Source organism: Notothenia coriiceps, unplaced genomic scaffold (genome assembly GCF_000735185.1).
Source record: "Notothenia coriiceps isolate Sejong01 unplaced genomic scaffold, NC01 NC01_scaffold00014516, whole genome shotgun sequence".
Classification (NCBI taxonomy): domain Eukaryota; kingdom Metazoa; phylum Chordata; class Actinopteri; order Perciformes; family Nototheniidae; genus Notothenia; species Notothenia coriiceps.
Genome location: NW_011347217.1, coordinates 83740 through 98955, shown reverse-complemented (window position 1 = coordinate 98955; position 15216 = coordinate 83740). Strand labels below are relative to the sequence as shown.

At 40.9% G+C, this 15216-nt stretch overlaps 1 protein-coding gene across 2 annotated transcripts; it reads right to left on the bottom strand.

Annotated features, from left to right (window-relative positions):
• Positions 1-1004: 1004 nt before the first annotated feature.
• Positions 1005-14707, bottom strand: LOC104948529 (rho GDP-dissociation inhibitor 1). 2 transcript variants are annotated; one of them, XM_010774732.1, is made up of 6 exons: positions 14596-14707; positions 7297-7492; positions 4811-4894; positions 3612-3688; positions 3415-3478; positions 1005-2546 (listed from the first exon to the last, which is right to left on the bottom strand). In XM_010774732.1, the coding sequence occupies exons 2-6, from the start codon at positions 7484-7486 to the stop codon at positions 2344-2346; spliced, it is 618 nt and encodes a 205-aa protein (XP_010773034.1). In that variant the 5' UTR covers positions 7487-7492; positions 14596-14707; the 3' UTR covers positions 1005-2343. The 2 variants fall into 2 exon arrangements, with proteins under 2 accessions (XP_010773034.1, XP_010773035.1); XM_010774733.1 differs by lacking the exon at positions 14596-14707 and adding an exon at positions 9137-9160.
• Between the last annotated feature and the right edge of the window lie 509 nt (positions 14708-15216).

Genomic DNA, 15216 nt, shown 5'->3' with positions numbered 1-15216 from the left:
GACATCACTATGTAACACTATTGGCTAGCGCTCCAACACATTATGATATGCCAAGGGGCGGGACATCTCTTAAGTGGTTGACCAATCACAACAGAGCCGGCCAAAGCTGTTTTGAACATTAAAGTTCCTATGTCATGCTTTTCTGGTTATTACCCGTCCCCTTGTGTGTTATGTAGCTTTTTCTGCATGTAAACGGTCTGCAGAGTCACAAACCCTCAAAGTGCACCCTGTAGCGAGTAAAACTCTAACACAGAAAAGACCTGTCTATGCTGCCCCAGAACGCTTCGTTGGAGATTTCTCGTCATGCGGTTCCCGGAACCAAAATGGACCAATCCGCGGAGCTCCTCACACACCAGGATCCCTTGGCGTCACTATCAAACGCAGTGGGGGGACCTTGAGCGTACATTTTCAACTAACAGGGCGTCCCATTGACTTGCATAGAGCTCCCTGGTTGGTAATGGACGAATTGGGATCGCGGAGAAATGCTCTCCGCAGACCCATTCTCACAGCGTTATAAACCTTTCTTACTCAATATCCAGCCACACTTATTGTTTTTACTTCGGCTGTGAGTGTTTGTGTGTGCTCAGGATGAGTTTCGCGCTGTATCGCTGACCCGGAAACCACACCAGTAAGCCAGCTCACTGAGCAGCGAGCCTCGCATCGTCCCGACCAATCAGAGCACACTGGGCTGACAGGGAGGGTGGTGGGGGGGGGACAGACAGAGAGTGAATACCGGTGAATACACATACTGTACAGAGATGCTGTATGAGAAACCAATGTGAGTTTGTAAAATTGCACAATATAAATGTATTCTAGTAGACCTCATAAATGGAATTAAGATCAGTAGAAATGGCCATGTCATGGGCCCTTTAAAGCATGTTCACATATCACATTAGACACAGTACAAATATGAACCTGAAATAAGCATAAAAAGGCCCCTTTAAGTGTTTAGAGAGGCAACACATCCTAGTGCAGGTTGAATAAAACAACAGGACACATGCAGGCCCAGTCTGAACACTTTAATGTGAACACAGGATATCAGTAAACAGTAGGTCATACAAGAATCACACATTGAGTAAAACCCAACCTACAGAGACAAACATCAGTCTGTGACACAAGCGCCTAACGAAGCAGTGGATACAGACTTCATTTCCATACTTCTTCTGGAGTGTATAAAAAAAAAAGGAATAACACTTTAGATATGTCTGGTTGGGGACTGATGTCTCTACACTGGTTCAGAAGTCAATTACAGACAACGTTTCACCTCCCTGATGTCGAGCACAGAGTGCCGTCGTCAGCAGGAGCAGCATGTGGTTGTAAGAGAGGCACAGTTAGCGGTGGTCATTTTAAACTCGAGTAATACAGGATGAGTGGTTTTACAGTCCTTGGACACGTTGGAAAAATATGGCCTACGGGACTAGAAAAGGACACTGGGTGACAAAAAGCCATTAGTACAACCTGGACTCATCCTTACAGCTGTTGTCAATGATCGAAAAATAAAAAGTTAATTCAACACTGTCAAGAAAAGGATGTTTGTAAATCAAGCTAACATGATGGACGCCAACACAATCGCTTTTTACAAATCGTCATACCTGAATTAAAAAATGTTCCCTGTCCATGTGGTGTTATCACATTATGTATGTATCAGAAGGCAAATGGCTCATTTAGGTAGTCTATTTCTTCCAATGGGTTATGTTAAGGCCACATGGCTGCTAAAAAGAAGACAATATACCCTGATCAGGAGAGGAAGACCTACAGCGAGGGGTCACGGCGGGTCAGAGGTCAATTCGTTTCAGACTAAATCATTTGAAAAAGAGATGGCCTGAATCCCAAATAATTTAGCGGGACCCTGATACGAATAATCTGCTCAGAGGCTTTAGGAGGTCCAAGAGTGGTTTCCAGCTATGATTTCTCAAATACAGCTCTACTGCTTCCTGTACGATGCTATTCAAGGCAGATCACGGTATTCGTAGAAAAAAAAACAATCTGGTCGTAGATCAGAATGAAAGAGAGGGTACAGGGGGGGTCACTTTCCAGCAGTTAACAAGACTATCTTTTTTTTTTACTTAATTTTTTCTTTTATAAACAAACTGAGAAATCTGGATCGTGCGCATCGTTTGCTTTCTCCTTTTGTATAGCTTAGCAGAAAGGTGGAAATGAATGAAAGCGCTAGGATGGAAGGAGGTGATTGGAATTTAGAAACACTGTAAAGAGCGGGGGGAGGGGGTTGTCGATGGACGGAGAGAGCGACATCTCAAATCAACACGTAATGCAGACAGATAAAATGGAATGACAGCAAGAAAGGAAAGGGGGAACCAAGCGGAGGAAGTCGTGGAGGGCGAATCATTCGGTCCAGTCTTTCTTGATCGCGATGCACCACTCCCAGGAGAGGTGGTCGTGCTTGTCGTCGTCGGTGAACTTGGACTTGATGGTGTAGGTGCCGCGGGCGATCATCCCTTTGGGGGCGTCCTCCATGGGGGTGACGAACGTGTACTCCTCAGAGGGTCTCGGGCCATAGCTGCCCACCATGTAGTCAGACTTCTCAACTGTACATCGGAGAGAGTAAGAAGAAAGGGTTTCAACACATTTCTTAAACCAAGCCTCGGTTAGACCCTTAAACAGAACGTGTATACTGATTTCACACCGGAAGAAATGCCTAAAAATGTGCCACAACTTGCTTTACAGAGAATAAGTAAAGCAAACAATCTGCATTAGAGCTGCACAATAAGTAGAGTGAAGAAACCTGCTAATATTTGGAAATTGATTGATTGTTTAAGTAACTTTTTATATACAAAAAACGTTTTATCCTCTTGGGAACCGAGGAAAAAAATCTATTTAGGGTTAAAAAAAAAAAAAGAAGCTTGCTATTTTTTTTTAACATTTTAATTTAATTTTAAATATTACAGTAAAGACTTAGTAATTTTGTCTGTAGTAAACTCAAAGCATCTGGGTTTTGGAGCGACAAGTCAAACATTTCACCTATTTGTTGACATTTCCTAGACCAAAAGGTCCATTCCTCTTGATTCAAAAGATAATCTGCAGATGAATCCACAACAGAAATGCTACTTGAAGCCTTAATCTCCACAAACTAAAAACATACAGTTATTCCAACAAGAAAGAAAGTTCCTTTGGATGCTTTTTAACCTCGGGTTTTACAAATGAAATCTGTAATTGTGGTGGAATACGCTTGAAGCTAAGCTAACCGCCAGCTGGGTTAAGCTTTATATTTAATCTAATGCCTTCAATGATGAATGACCCCGATCTCGTCATTAAAGTCATAAAAAGGAAACAAAGAATAGCATTTCCTTAAATTGTGGAATTGATCCTTTAAGTCTTGGTGCTGTTTTAGATAAGATTTTAATTTGCAATATACTTGAGGATTTACAGGTGTTAAATAAAATGAGGTGTTCTTACCCTTAATTCCTCCCCGGAATGACTGCTGAGTGTACTTCATGCCGGACACAATATCCTTGTTGACCTGGAAAGGAGACACTCGTCACCTCCTGCTCAACACGAACGCTTCACAACAAAGATGGCTTCATAACACCAATACTGCTACGTTACTGCAACAGTTTGACACAACAAACAGAGAGGAATCCAGAGCCCCTCACCTTGAAGTTGATCTGTATTCTATATTCCACCCCTTCCTTCAGAACAAATGGGCTCTTCTTGAATTTAGTCAGGTCTCCTAAAAGGGAAAACAACACAAACAGAAAGGTCAAAAGGTGGAACGAAGCTGTTGCTCAAAGCGGTGAAGCGCTCATCCACCACTTGGACTCTGCTTCGATCCCCAGCCCTGCAATCAACACGTCGTTATGTCCTTGGGCAAGATGCTTAACCCCAGGTTGCTCCCGATGGCCAACGGTGTGAGAGTGCGTGTGTGTGTGTGTTACTTTCCCTGAGCACTTTGTATGGCAGCCTCTGCCTCTGTATGAATGTGTTGGTATCAGAATACCTTTACCCGTCCCACAGTACCAGCTTAGCAACAAAGCAGCCAGGAATCAGTGAATGCTGACTTGTATGCAAGTGCTTTGAGTAGTCGCCAAGACTGGAAAGACGCTATTTTAAAAAAAGTAAATGTACCATTTCAGTGTCGAGATATATAACTAAGGATGAGTTTGGCACAACATGCTTTTAAAACATACAAAAAGAGGGGGTTTTATGATTAGGATTGAACTCACAAAGATATACAATAACTATTTAAGGGTGTGCTGAAGACTTTCCTTTTTAATAAAGCCTATAGTTAGAGCTGGTTGTTTTATTGTTTTTTTATCCAATTGTATTTTTATTTGACATTCTATGTTGTCCTTTTATTATATTCTCTTTTTAGCACTGTCATTCATGTTTGTTTATCTGTACTGAGACAAACGTGTTTTGTGATATTGGGCTACAAAAATAACATTGGATTTGATAAAAAAGCAGGATTGTTATGATTTATTTTTTACCTATAGAAAAGGGAATTTAATTCTCAAAAGCAAAGTGGAGTTGTATTGTGATTTCCAGCCCCCTGCAGTAACACCAGTGACCAGCAGGGGGCGCAGTGACCCTGGCTCTGCTGTGGTTCATTGTGAGGACTGGCAGGAGCACCAGGAAATGTAACCCACTTACCCAGGAATCACGTCATTACTAATTAGTAGAGTAATGACCCAGCAGGTCATTTGGTCTATATCTGCACACAAAGATGGGAGTGATTACTCTCCATAATTAATGTTACTATGAGATACTACTCTCCCAGGAAAGAGAGCTGCTGTCCATTCAGAAAACAGACAATAATGATGTGTTTTCACTCTGCTGTGTCTGCTGTACTCACCCGTCAGGTCGAGCACCAGAGGGTGAGGGGCCGTTTCACACTTCAGAGTCATCCCTATCACCTGCACGTTGGGGGCCGAGGGGTCTGAGAGCGAGACAAGTATCCAACATTATGATCATACAGAGACATTCACATTGTTTTAAAATAGAAGTATTTTGCTCACTTCACCCTTCTTTGAGTTGTGTTGCTTTCAAACATTGAATAGGTAATGCCAGTTTCATAAATATAGTAAATAACACACAAGGGACAATTTAGAATAGTTTTAAATATGTGAACACATTATATCTGTACATTCGCTTCTAGCAACAAAACACTTAAGTTCTTTCCTCCTCTCAGCCTTGTCCTTACTCTCCCACTGCTACAATCATAGTAACAGTTGAACAGTGGAGGTGAAAAGACATTCCTGTAACTAAATACACTTTTTGCAACTCTGAAACCTTCTGAAATACTAATCTAGAAAAATGTTCAAATTCACTCATTTTATAGTGTTTTATTTCTTATTAAAAGGATAATCTACTCAATCCAAAAGCTAATTTAGCAAGATACCGATACAGAGTAACCACATACAGTAGTTGATCCACAACTACACCGAACATCATGTTGTATGAAGAAAGTAAGACCAATTTGGAGTGGGTTTTCTTTTGGTTTAACAACAGCCACAGTACTCAAACGAATGAACCTTGAACACATGTCTGTCTGAATAAAAGTACTCTACTCTAAAAGCAGCCAGAAGTTAAGTCAATGATTAGTTTTGATCCACCTTCTCTAAGTGACACAATACCACAAACAAACCAACCACGGGAGGCAGCGGTAAACCAGCCACCCACGTGAGGTAGTAATACACCGACTAATGGATAAGTGCTTCATAAATCCCCCCTTCAAACAATCTAAACTATCCCTTCTACAGTTTCCTATCCTCAGGTTAGCAGGGTTGTTGTCACAACAAATAATGGAGGTTGGATTCCCCGCACTATTGGTACTGCAAACACACAGAAGCAGCTGCTGTGGAGAGTTTTCTGGATACACTTAACACAGCTTTGAAGACAAATGCTACCATAAATGCACATTTTCAAGTTTGCCTCAGGTGGCTGTATCGGGGGAAACAACTGAATTGTGCATATTGATAAGTAACATTCGCAAATAAGAATAAAAATACATTATATTTGAATGCGCCAGATATAATAAAAAACTGCCAAATGTGATGAAAAGACAAGCAGGGCAAACATCACATATTTAGACCTACTCGGGGGTTTGTCTAGAAACATTTAGTATGAGGCATAGGTATGAGGGCACTAGCGGTCAAAATTACGGCCCCGGCACTTTCCTGCGAAAATAACGCATTAGAGCGAAGGGGAAAACAAAAGTTTCTTCATGCCTGCTGCTGAATTAATACTTAATAAATGTTGACAATAAACTTTTGTTTGATCTGTCATTTTTTATATATTAGATATTACACCTACTCTCATGTAACAATTGTTTTATTTATTGTATTGCTTGTATGAGCAACACACACCAACTGGAAAAACTAGATTGAATATACTTGTCTTCTCTATAGCACTTACCACCTCTTGCTCTTGCCCTGCACTTGTACTGTATGTGCCAGTTGAGCTGGTTCTTCCACCAGCTCAACTCTCTGTCCCTCACGATGAACGCAGGCTGGCTGTATATCTGAACTCAGACTCGCGCCTTCATCATTCTCTTCATCATCTTGCACTTCTACAGTAAGCTGCCAAAAAGGTCTGTCAATTTGCGACATTTAGATGCTTCACCTGCGAGTGACTTCACCTTTTTTCCTCGTGCCTTATCGGCCCCACCCTTTTCTTTTTCTTTTATTTGTATCCATGTTTTTTCATTCTACCTGTCTGCCGTCTAATCCCTTCTCTTCGTATGATACTATGGCGCTGCACCAATGTTTCAGCTCTCTGACCGGTCTTTTTTCTTCTTCGTGTGATAAGAACCACACAACTGCATTAGCGGCCGCTATCGCCCTCTGTCGGCCGTCAGCGCAACTTAAAAGATGACTTTAAACCATTTTTTTTTTTTAAAGGGCTGGCCGTCAACGACCCTCGACGACCGGCCGTTCTGCGGTTCTCCAGATTCTACCGATGGCCAGTCCCGGTTTAGACAAAACCCTGCTACTTATGTTTAGGAAGGATAGATCTGTTGTCAGTCCACATATTTATTTATAAATTATGAAAACACGCAGTCCTTTTTTTCCACTGTACAGTAATACATTTTACCTTCTGTTTTTAATCTTATCTTACTCCAATCAAAATGTATATAGTTGACTTATTTCTGCATCTTACTTGTCCATTCTCTTACACAATCTTATTTCCATTTATTCTTAGTCTTGAGTATTAAGTGTATTGTGTGTTGCTGTGTAGGAGGAGCCTGGGTCTTAAGATGTTCATTGCCAAAACTACACGGTAGCTTTTGTGCATATGACAATCGAGCCTTTGGATTTGATTTGGACATCGATCACTAACCTGCCACACAGGCCACGTTGCCCAGCAGGGTCTCCTTGTACTTGCGCAGGCTCTCGTCATCCTGGTCCAGCTCCTGGATCTCCTGTAGGCTCTTGGCGGCGGGGGGTTTGTAGTTGAGAGGGTTCTCCGGCTCGTCATTGGCTGCTGCAAGCGCCTCCAGCTGCTCGGGTGTGGGTTCCTGCTCTGCCATGGTGTGCTAGAGTTAAAAAAAGTGACACAAAAAGGTTAGAGGACAAGAAACAAACCGCTCTGTCGACACAGTGTGACACATTTAAAGATGACATTCCACAGACCTTGCAGTGAATAGCTCAGAGCACAGATAACGGGCTCACTTGAGGACAGGGACAGTGAAACACTCTCTCTGTGGGGACCATTCAATTCTTGGCAAAAGGCGAGGAATTTTAGAAGGTTTTTTTGTGTGTATTCTTAGACTATCAGACGCTAGAAGAGACTAGAGTCAGGACATCTGGCTGTGGAGCAGTTTTCTCTGGGGCCACGGCGGCGACACAGAGCAGAGGTCAGGGGTCAACAAGAAGCTGATGATTATCTGAGAGAAACAGCAGTGCCTTAAACACCCAGCTGCACTGGCACACAGTCACTGCCGATTAGAAGGGAGGACGCTGAGTCTGAGCAGGGAACGGCATGATGACAGTGAGATCGTCTTCATTCCTCAGAGAACATACAAGTGCCGTAGTTGCTCATAAAATGCAATGCGAGGAGAACAAAGTAGTTATTTATGAATTACACCTGGTGCACATATGCTGATCAACACCTGGTGCTTTTCACAGAGCGTGTTCTGTGTGGTCTGTTCTTCCTAAACAACTGACGTCACACACACACACACACAACACATATCAGCCGACTGCTGTTTGAGAGGTTTTCATAGCAGCTTGTTAAATGCAAAGTATGTGCTGATATCCTGATTTACACAGAAAGCAACACGTTCATAAATGTGTATTTAGGAGAACTGATACTACTCAGTAATACCAAATATAGCTAACTGTTTGTTCAGTAATAGTTCAATCATTTAAAGCTGCCATTTTGTGTTGTTTATTATTATTTGTATTTCCATCAGCCAACCTGAAACTACACCCTGATATTTCTCGTTCTAGATGTTTTCGACATTTGCATGTTGAAAGAACTGAACTTCCTGTATTTGAGTGACTTCAACCGTGCAGGAACCAAAGCTGTCAAACTGTTGAAGAGGATTTATGGCTTTGATAAAGTCAAACTGTGCCCTTAAGCTGTGTTCAAAAAGCTAAATCAGACCCAAACAGATTATGCTTTAATTTCAATGATCAGAACAAATCTGTGTACAGAAGAAAACAACTACGAGAACGTTAAACAGGAAGACCTGAGGCAATACACAAACTGCTTCTCCATTTAAGCCTGATCAAATTCCTTCTTTGTGTAGATAATCCCTTAATGTGTGTTGGCTCAGTGCTAACCTGAGTTTAAAGGTCATCATGAATCAACACAGGCGAGCTAACAAATCAAACCAAGGCAAACACAAGCGTCACAGGCTGGGTCCTCTGAGTAAAAGCCTAACGCACTATTTACAACCCAAGGAAATATAACAATCACACAATGGCAGACACTCCGCACAAAAACTGGTTTGTCGTTCTGCGTGTTCATCCATCACTCTGCTGTATTGTGTCGGGAATATAAAGTTGGGTATAGGCCAAGCAGGAAGTGAGAACGCGGCACCTTTTTTTTTCCAAATGGGGCCTCAGTGCTCCAATAAAAAAACACTCATTCCTTCCCTGCCAATAACTGCTCAGCTGTGAGTGAGGCTCCTTGTTGCACAGAGGGAGAAAGACAGGAAAATAAGAGCAGATACCGCAGCGATGATGTTAGATCCCTCTTCGACGAGCAGGTTGTTTGTCTCACTTCCTGTACTCTCCTACAGTATGTTGCACTCAGACTGAGGTCTACCAAGCTGTCAGCGGAGGAAGTGATGGGTCATTCTAGTTGTATAAGAAAAAGGGCTGTACTATAGGAGGCTTCTGCCGAGGATAAATTAAATAACCAATTCATCATTTATTAAAATAGTTTTTAGTTTTGGCTGGTTCATAGTCCTATGTATTTTTTTTTACTTTTTAAAATGTCAAAGTGGAACAGCTCTTAATGTTAACATTTCAAAAAGGTTTCTCCAAAAAGACATGTTATTTCTGAAGCAAAATGTAAAATACTAGTACAGTCCCAGTATCATTTTTAGATTTCAATGATTGTCTTGTTACTATTATAGAAAGAAATCGAGGCAAGATCGGGTTACGGTGACTGAGCGGTTTTAAGATCCCCACAAATATTAAAGAAGCAGGAAAACAAAACTATACCCTATAGAGTGTTTCCCACATATCTCAAATATACTTGCGGTAGTGGAGCTAGGGCTGCTCAATTAATCGTATTTTAAATCGCAATTACGATTATGGCTTGCAACGATTACAAAAACAACGTAATCGAAATAAAACGATTTTTTTTTTTATTATACATTTTTTTAATTATTGGTTTTTCCGTTGAATTATATTTAAAGTTCAGGGTAATCAACTGTTAAACACATACTGTTCAAACATTTTTTTTCTCCAATAAATTGATGTTTTCAAAGTAAATGGCTAATCGTTTTTAATAATTGTGATATCAATTATTGACCCAAATAATCGAGATTAAGATTTTCGCCATAATCGAGCAGCCCTAAATGGAGCCTCGCAGCAGAGTTACTGCGGAGTGCGATAGCAGAGCGCTCAGGTACAGGGGGGTCAGGAGGTACAGGGGGGGGGGGGGGGGGGTTAGTTAATCGATCGCAGATGGCATCGTGCTCGCGGACGGAAAAAATAAAGATGAAACCTAAATGGGTCGCGAAATATACTTTGGCGGCCGTTAATAGACCTGGGCGGCCCGCCCCCGTAAAGTCTATGTGTGGGAAACCCTACCCTATACATTGCAGATCTACATTTTATGGAATAATTTCGGATTGCTATCATTTTGTTCATTCAAACTGCATGATGGTCCTTTTTACACCGTCAACACAGAGTTACCAAAAAACCACAAAGACATTATCAGTGAATTGAGTCATGTTTGCCAACACATTGCTCAGAGATGCTATCTTAATAGAGCATAACATTTTTCCTTAAAATGATTGCCCATGCACTGAGTCAAATGGATTAGGTTCAAACATGGCTGACCCTGTGTCTAACAGGCTACTTAAGAAAGGCGCTGTCATGCTTCAGCCTGCTGTGAGACACAGGTCAAAATATCACGTACTCAGTGCACCTCAGAGTCCTAACCTACACACACAGGCCTGCATGCAGTGAAGGAGGATAATCTGTTACTTCGTCAAAGCTAAGCAGCACCGTTTGAAAAACACACCGGGTTTGGCAGCAATTGAAGACTTCAGATTAGGTCTGTTCCTTAGCAACACCGCGGAGCAGTGAGATTAAGTGGGATTACAGCTAACGAGGCATTCAGGGAAAGGAGATGAAAGTGTTCGGAGGTGCCACTGGTGGTGACACATCAGGAGGATGCTCTTTGACAGGAGAGCCATTAGTGTCCAATGCTACTGAAGATAGTAGATAAACAAGCTCAGTGGAAACCAGGAAATCCCACCGGGATCATACGGCATGAGTGAGTGAGTGAGTGAGTGTGTGTGTGTGTGTGCAGAGGCTTTACTGCCATGTAAAGACCGTTTTAAAAAGAGCCTTCATTAAGATTTTGGAATTTAAAGTAAAATGATCTTTAATAAATGGAATAAGTAAAAATAATGAAAATATTATAATAAAAAAAAAAGCTGCACGCCAAAGTTCATTTAGAATTTGATTATTTAGGTTATGAACAACAAGTTATTCAGTACAACTGTTACATTACATTTTATTACATATTTCCTAACTTATGGTTCTTCACAGAGGAACGCTTTGAAGTGTGGGCATGGTAGAGCCACCTTTACTGATCATGTGAAAGGTGGAAGTCTTACAGCTGAAAATGCATACTATGAAGTACTGTCCCTAAGAACACATCAGGAATTCATCTCAGAGACAACAAGATAGGAATATTCACTTTATATCAAGTGACTCTGAATAACAACCTTTGTAAAAGTGACCTTTAGCTCTTGGCTCCCCTCCCAATTGAAGATGTCACCGACAGATCTATGGCTGCTTTGATCTCTGTTTGTCTCTTTCATGCAACACCCAGTCTGCAGGAGACCTTAGCATTCACCCCTTAACCACACTATTCCCCTTTAAGCTAACAAGTACAGACGAAACACTTCTTTCAAGTTTTAAGCTCAACTGCAAATTGAAATGTTGAAATGAGTGCATCCTTCTGCAACACGTTTCCTGTTCAAAAACATTTAGCATGAATACAATTGAATAGAATATAATGCATCAGCGTTCTCTTGTAATTAAACTTATTTAAAGAGCAGCGCTTGTAGACATGTCTTTAATGTATTGCCTGTCCATTAAGATTTCAAAGTTCATAAAGTGGAGCTGTAATAGCACTATTTAGTGGAAATAATTCAATACACGTCTTCACCAATACATATGAACCCTTATTACCAAAGTTGTTCTTGTGGATACTGTTATGGCTTTACACTTAATGATATAGTGACAATTATTATCTGTAGCTTTTTAGTTAGAAAGAAATCTTCCTTGCATGTCAGACTGCCACTAGGCCTCTCAAGAAGCCACTGTTAACTTCCTTTTTCCGGGCGAGATGATTCATATCCTCTTGCACGATAAACCACACAGTGCAAATCTGAAGCACAGATCATCTTCTTATATTGAGCTTTCTCCAACTTAAGTTGTTGTTCAAAAAGTGGTGCAATGATAATAATGCAAAGGGCTCTTGTAGATCATGCTGGGTCATACCAAATTGAAGACGTGGAGCCAGTCGAGCAAAAGCTTTGAGGAAGTGTTGCACTAAGAGCTGATGCAATGCAGAGGAAGCCAGAAACAACAGAAATAGGTGGGGTAAGAGTAAAACAGCTAAACATTAGATAAGCTACAGAATAGCCAACTTGTAACAAGCTTATGATACAAAAAAAGGTTAGCCAAAGAGTCATTGAACAAAGATAACAGTGAAGTGGGTGTCCATAGCAGAAATTCAGTAAAGAGGAGTAATCTGATTACAAAGAAATGAGCCACAGAGAGAAGCGGCTGAAAGAAACAAAACATTACTCCATCCCAGGAAGAACATGAACAAATAGGAAGCTTTAAAAATAGCCGGTGAGAAATCCCTGCCGGCACTAGCAGGAAGCTGCCAGTGAATGGGATAGCCAAGGTGCCAGCGGAAAGGTCAGGGCTTATTCCCAGATTCGGGTCTGCCTCCCAGGGCAACCGCCGAGGAGGGGGTGACGTACCCTCCACAATGAAGGAATACAGCTGTATAATGGCTCCCTTCAAGGATGGCAACAGCCTGATACAGGTGGTTTTAAAGCATCCTAATTCAACCATTTGAGTGCTTGAAAGGCAGGTGAAAAATAAAAGATGTATGAGCTTTATAAGTACTACTTAGGAGGACCACACAATGCGAGAAATAAGTGGTCTGTGTAGAGGAGGGGGGCCGGCTAGCATCCCTGCACATATTCCCCTGTGACACTGAGCTAAAACAGAAGAGGCCACTGACCGGATCTCCATGGTCAGCTTAGAAAGGTCCGTTCACAAGCCGGCGTAGGAAAAAATGCATTTAGAAAATACTTAACTCTGTTTTGGTCCCCACAATACTACATTAATGGATAAAACAAATACATTGTAGCCTTAGAACCAGTATCCAGGTGAGTATTTGTCACGTAAGCACGAAAAAAAGGGTTCACATAGCTTCCCTATCTAAATATGAGCGAATAGTGATTTATTATGCAACATTTTTAAGTTCAGGCCTGTGTTTTTTTTACCCTTGCACTTGTTACTGTGAGCTGCTTGGACACGTATGAAGCATATTTCCCATTACATAAAAAAAATCAGGGAAGTATCTTCAAAGAAAAAGCTACGTGATTAATGTTTAGAAGTTCCCATCAGCAAAAACACGTTGGTTTGCTATCCTGGCTCCAAAATGGTGGAATGAGCTCCCCATTGAAATCAGGACAGCAGAAAGCTTACACATCTTCCGGCGCAGACTGAAAACTCATCTCTTTCGACTCCACTTCGAGCGATATAATTACTAACAAAGCACTTATATACTAATAAAGGACTGGCTTATCTAAAGCCAGTTGAGTAGCACTTGAAATGTTTTGGCTCTATGAAACCTGATGTACTTATATGATTCTGTTTTCTTCAAGTTTGTATCTTCTTGATCGAATTAACTTATTGTAAGTTGCTTTGGATAAAAGTGTCAGCTAAATGCAATGTAAACGTTATTTTAAAGCTACCTAAGTTGGGCCCACTCAGGATGAACCAGGCTAAACCATCAACATATAAACTGCAACATTAGAACCTGTGCCCTCTGCAAGGCTTCAAATTATCAGGTTGAGACAAAGCAACCGAACAAGCAGGACAGGGTAAGTGTTACCCAAATTCCATAAAAGGAGAGAACATATAGCCTCCAGGCCATTATCCCCCACACAGGAAGGAAAAGGAGTCTGATCTATTTGAGAAATCACTTATCAGCCATTCAGCTGAGCACACAGCTTTACTATCACACAACAGTACATAAAGGGGACAGCCACTTGAAGTGTATTTGATTTAATCTGATGTTATCTAAGTGCACTTAACTATGAAAGCCTTTAAAAAGTCAAAATGGTGGCTGGTTCAAGGTGTGTTAGCCCTTCAAGTCAATTCAAATTAGGAGAGTTTAGTAGCAGGAAGTGGCAGAAAAAGTTCCTCATGAGCCACATGACAGTCGAGTCACTCACGTATTTTAAAAAGGAGACTAAATTACCACTTCTGAATAGACTTTTTATTCACTGTTCATTGCACCCCCTCATTAACGGAGTTATTGTGCAGAATTAAATCCGATGGATGGTCGTTACCTAACGGCCAACTCAGATCAGGTTCAACACCCGGAAACGAACAACTACAACGGAATAACTCATGCCTTTACAAATAATTAAATGCCTAGAGTTTGACACACTAACAATACCACTGAAATAAAAATACATGTAGATTAAAAAGCCTCGATTGCAGGAAGAAGTTATTTGATACATTCCTCCTTCATTGGGGTAACGTTAAATTGCTACATCCTTAGTAAGTGCCGCAAAACTTGGAAAGTAGTCCAAAGCCCCTAGGAAAAACATGCCTAACGTCCAGAGAGTTATTAAGTCACCCACAATTAGATTTTTGTAAGGAGTTAAGAAAGTGTTTGGTCCACTCTTACCGTTATACCGCCGGTAGGTCTGTCTCCTGAATGCTGCTGAGAGGGAGCGGAGTGAAGCGGCGGAGAAAACCTGCGCCAAAGGCCGCTGACGGGAGACACTACAACCGGTTTACTCCCTTCAAAATAAAAGCTGTTTCACAATCTCTTTTAAGGCAGTGTCAGTATAAAATAATTCAAATGCTTTGTTGTCATATGCACAGTAGCTACAGACAGTGTAGATATGGGCATATGGCAATGAAAAACTCAAGTCCCCAGCTCCTCCAACAATGCAACATAATATTGGACATAAAACAATAAAACAAAAATAAATTGTGCAAGAAACAAAATAGAATAAATTAGATTAAAATGATAATGTTGCGAGACCAATGTGCAAGTAATGCAGATTAAGTTAACTATATAAATATCAAAACAATTAATAAATACAATGAGCTAAATAATGCAGAGAATGTTTTAAGTTACCAACTAATGTAGATGTTTCCAAATGTTTGCATCTTTTGCATTATTTAATGAACATGTTCTTTTCAATCGATCAATCAATCAATCAATCAATCAATCAATCAACTTTTATTTATATAGCCCAATATCACAAATGTTATATTTATTTCAGTGGAATTTACAGTT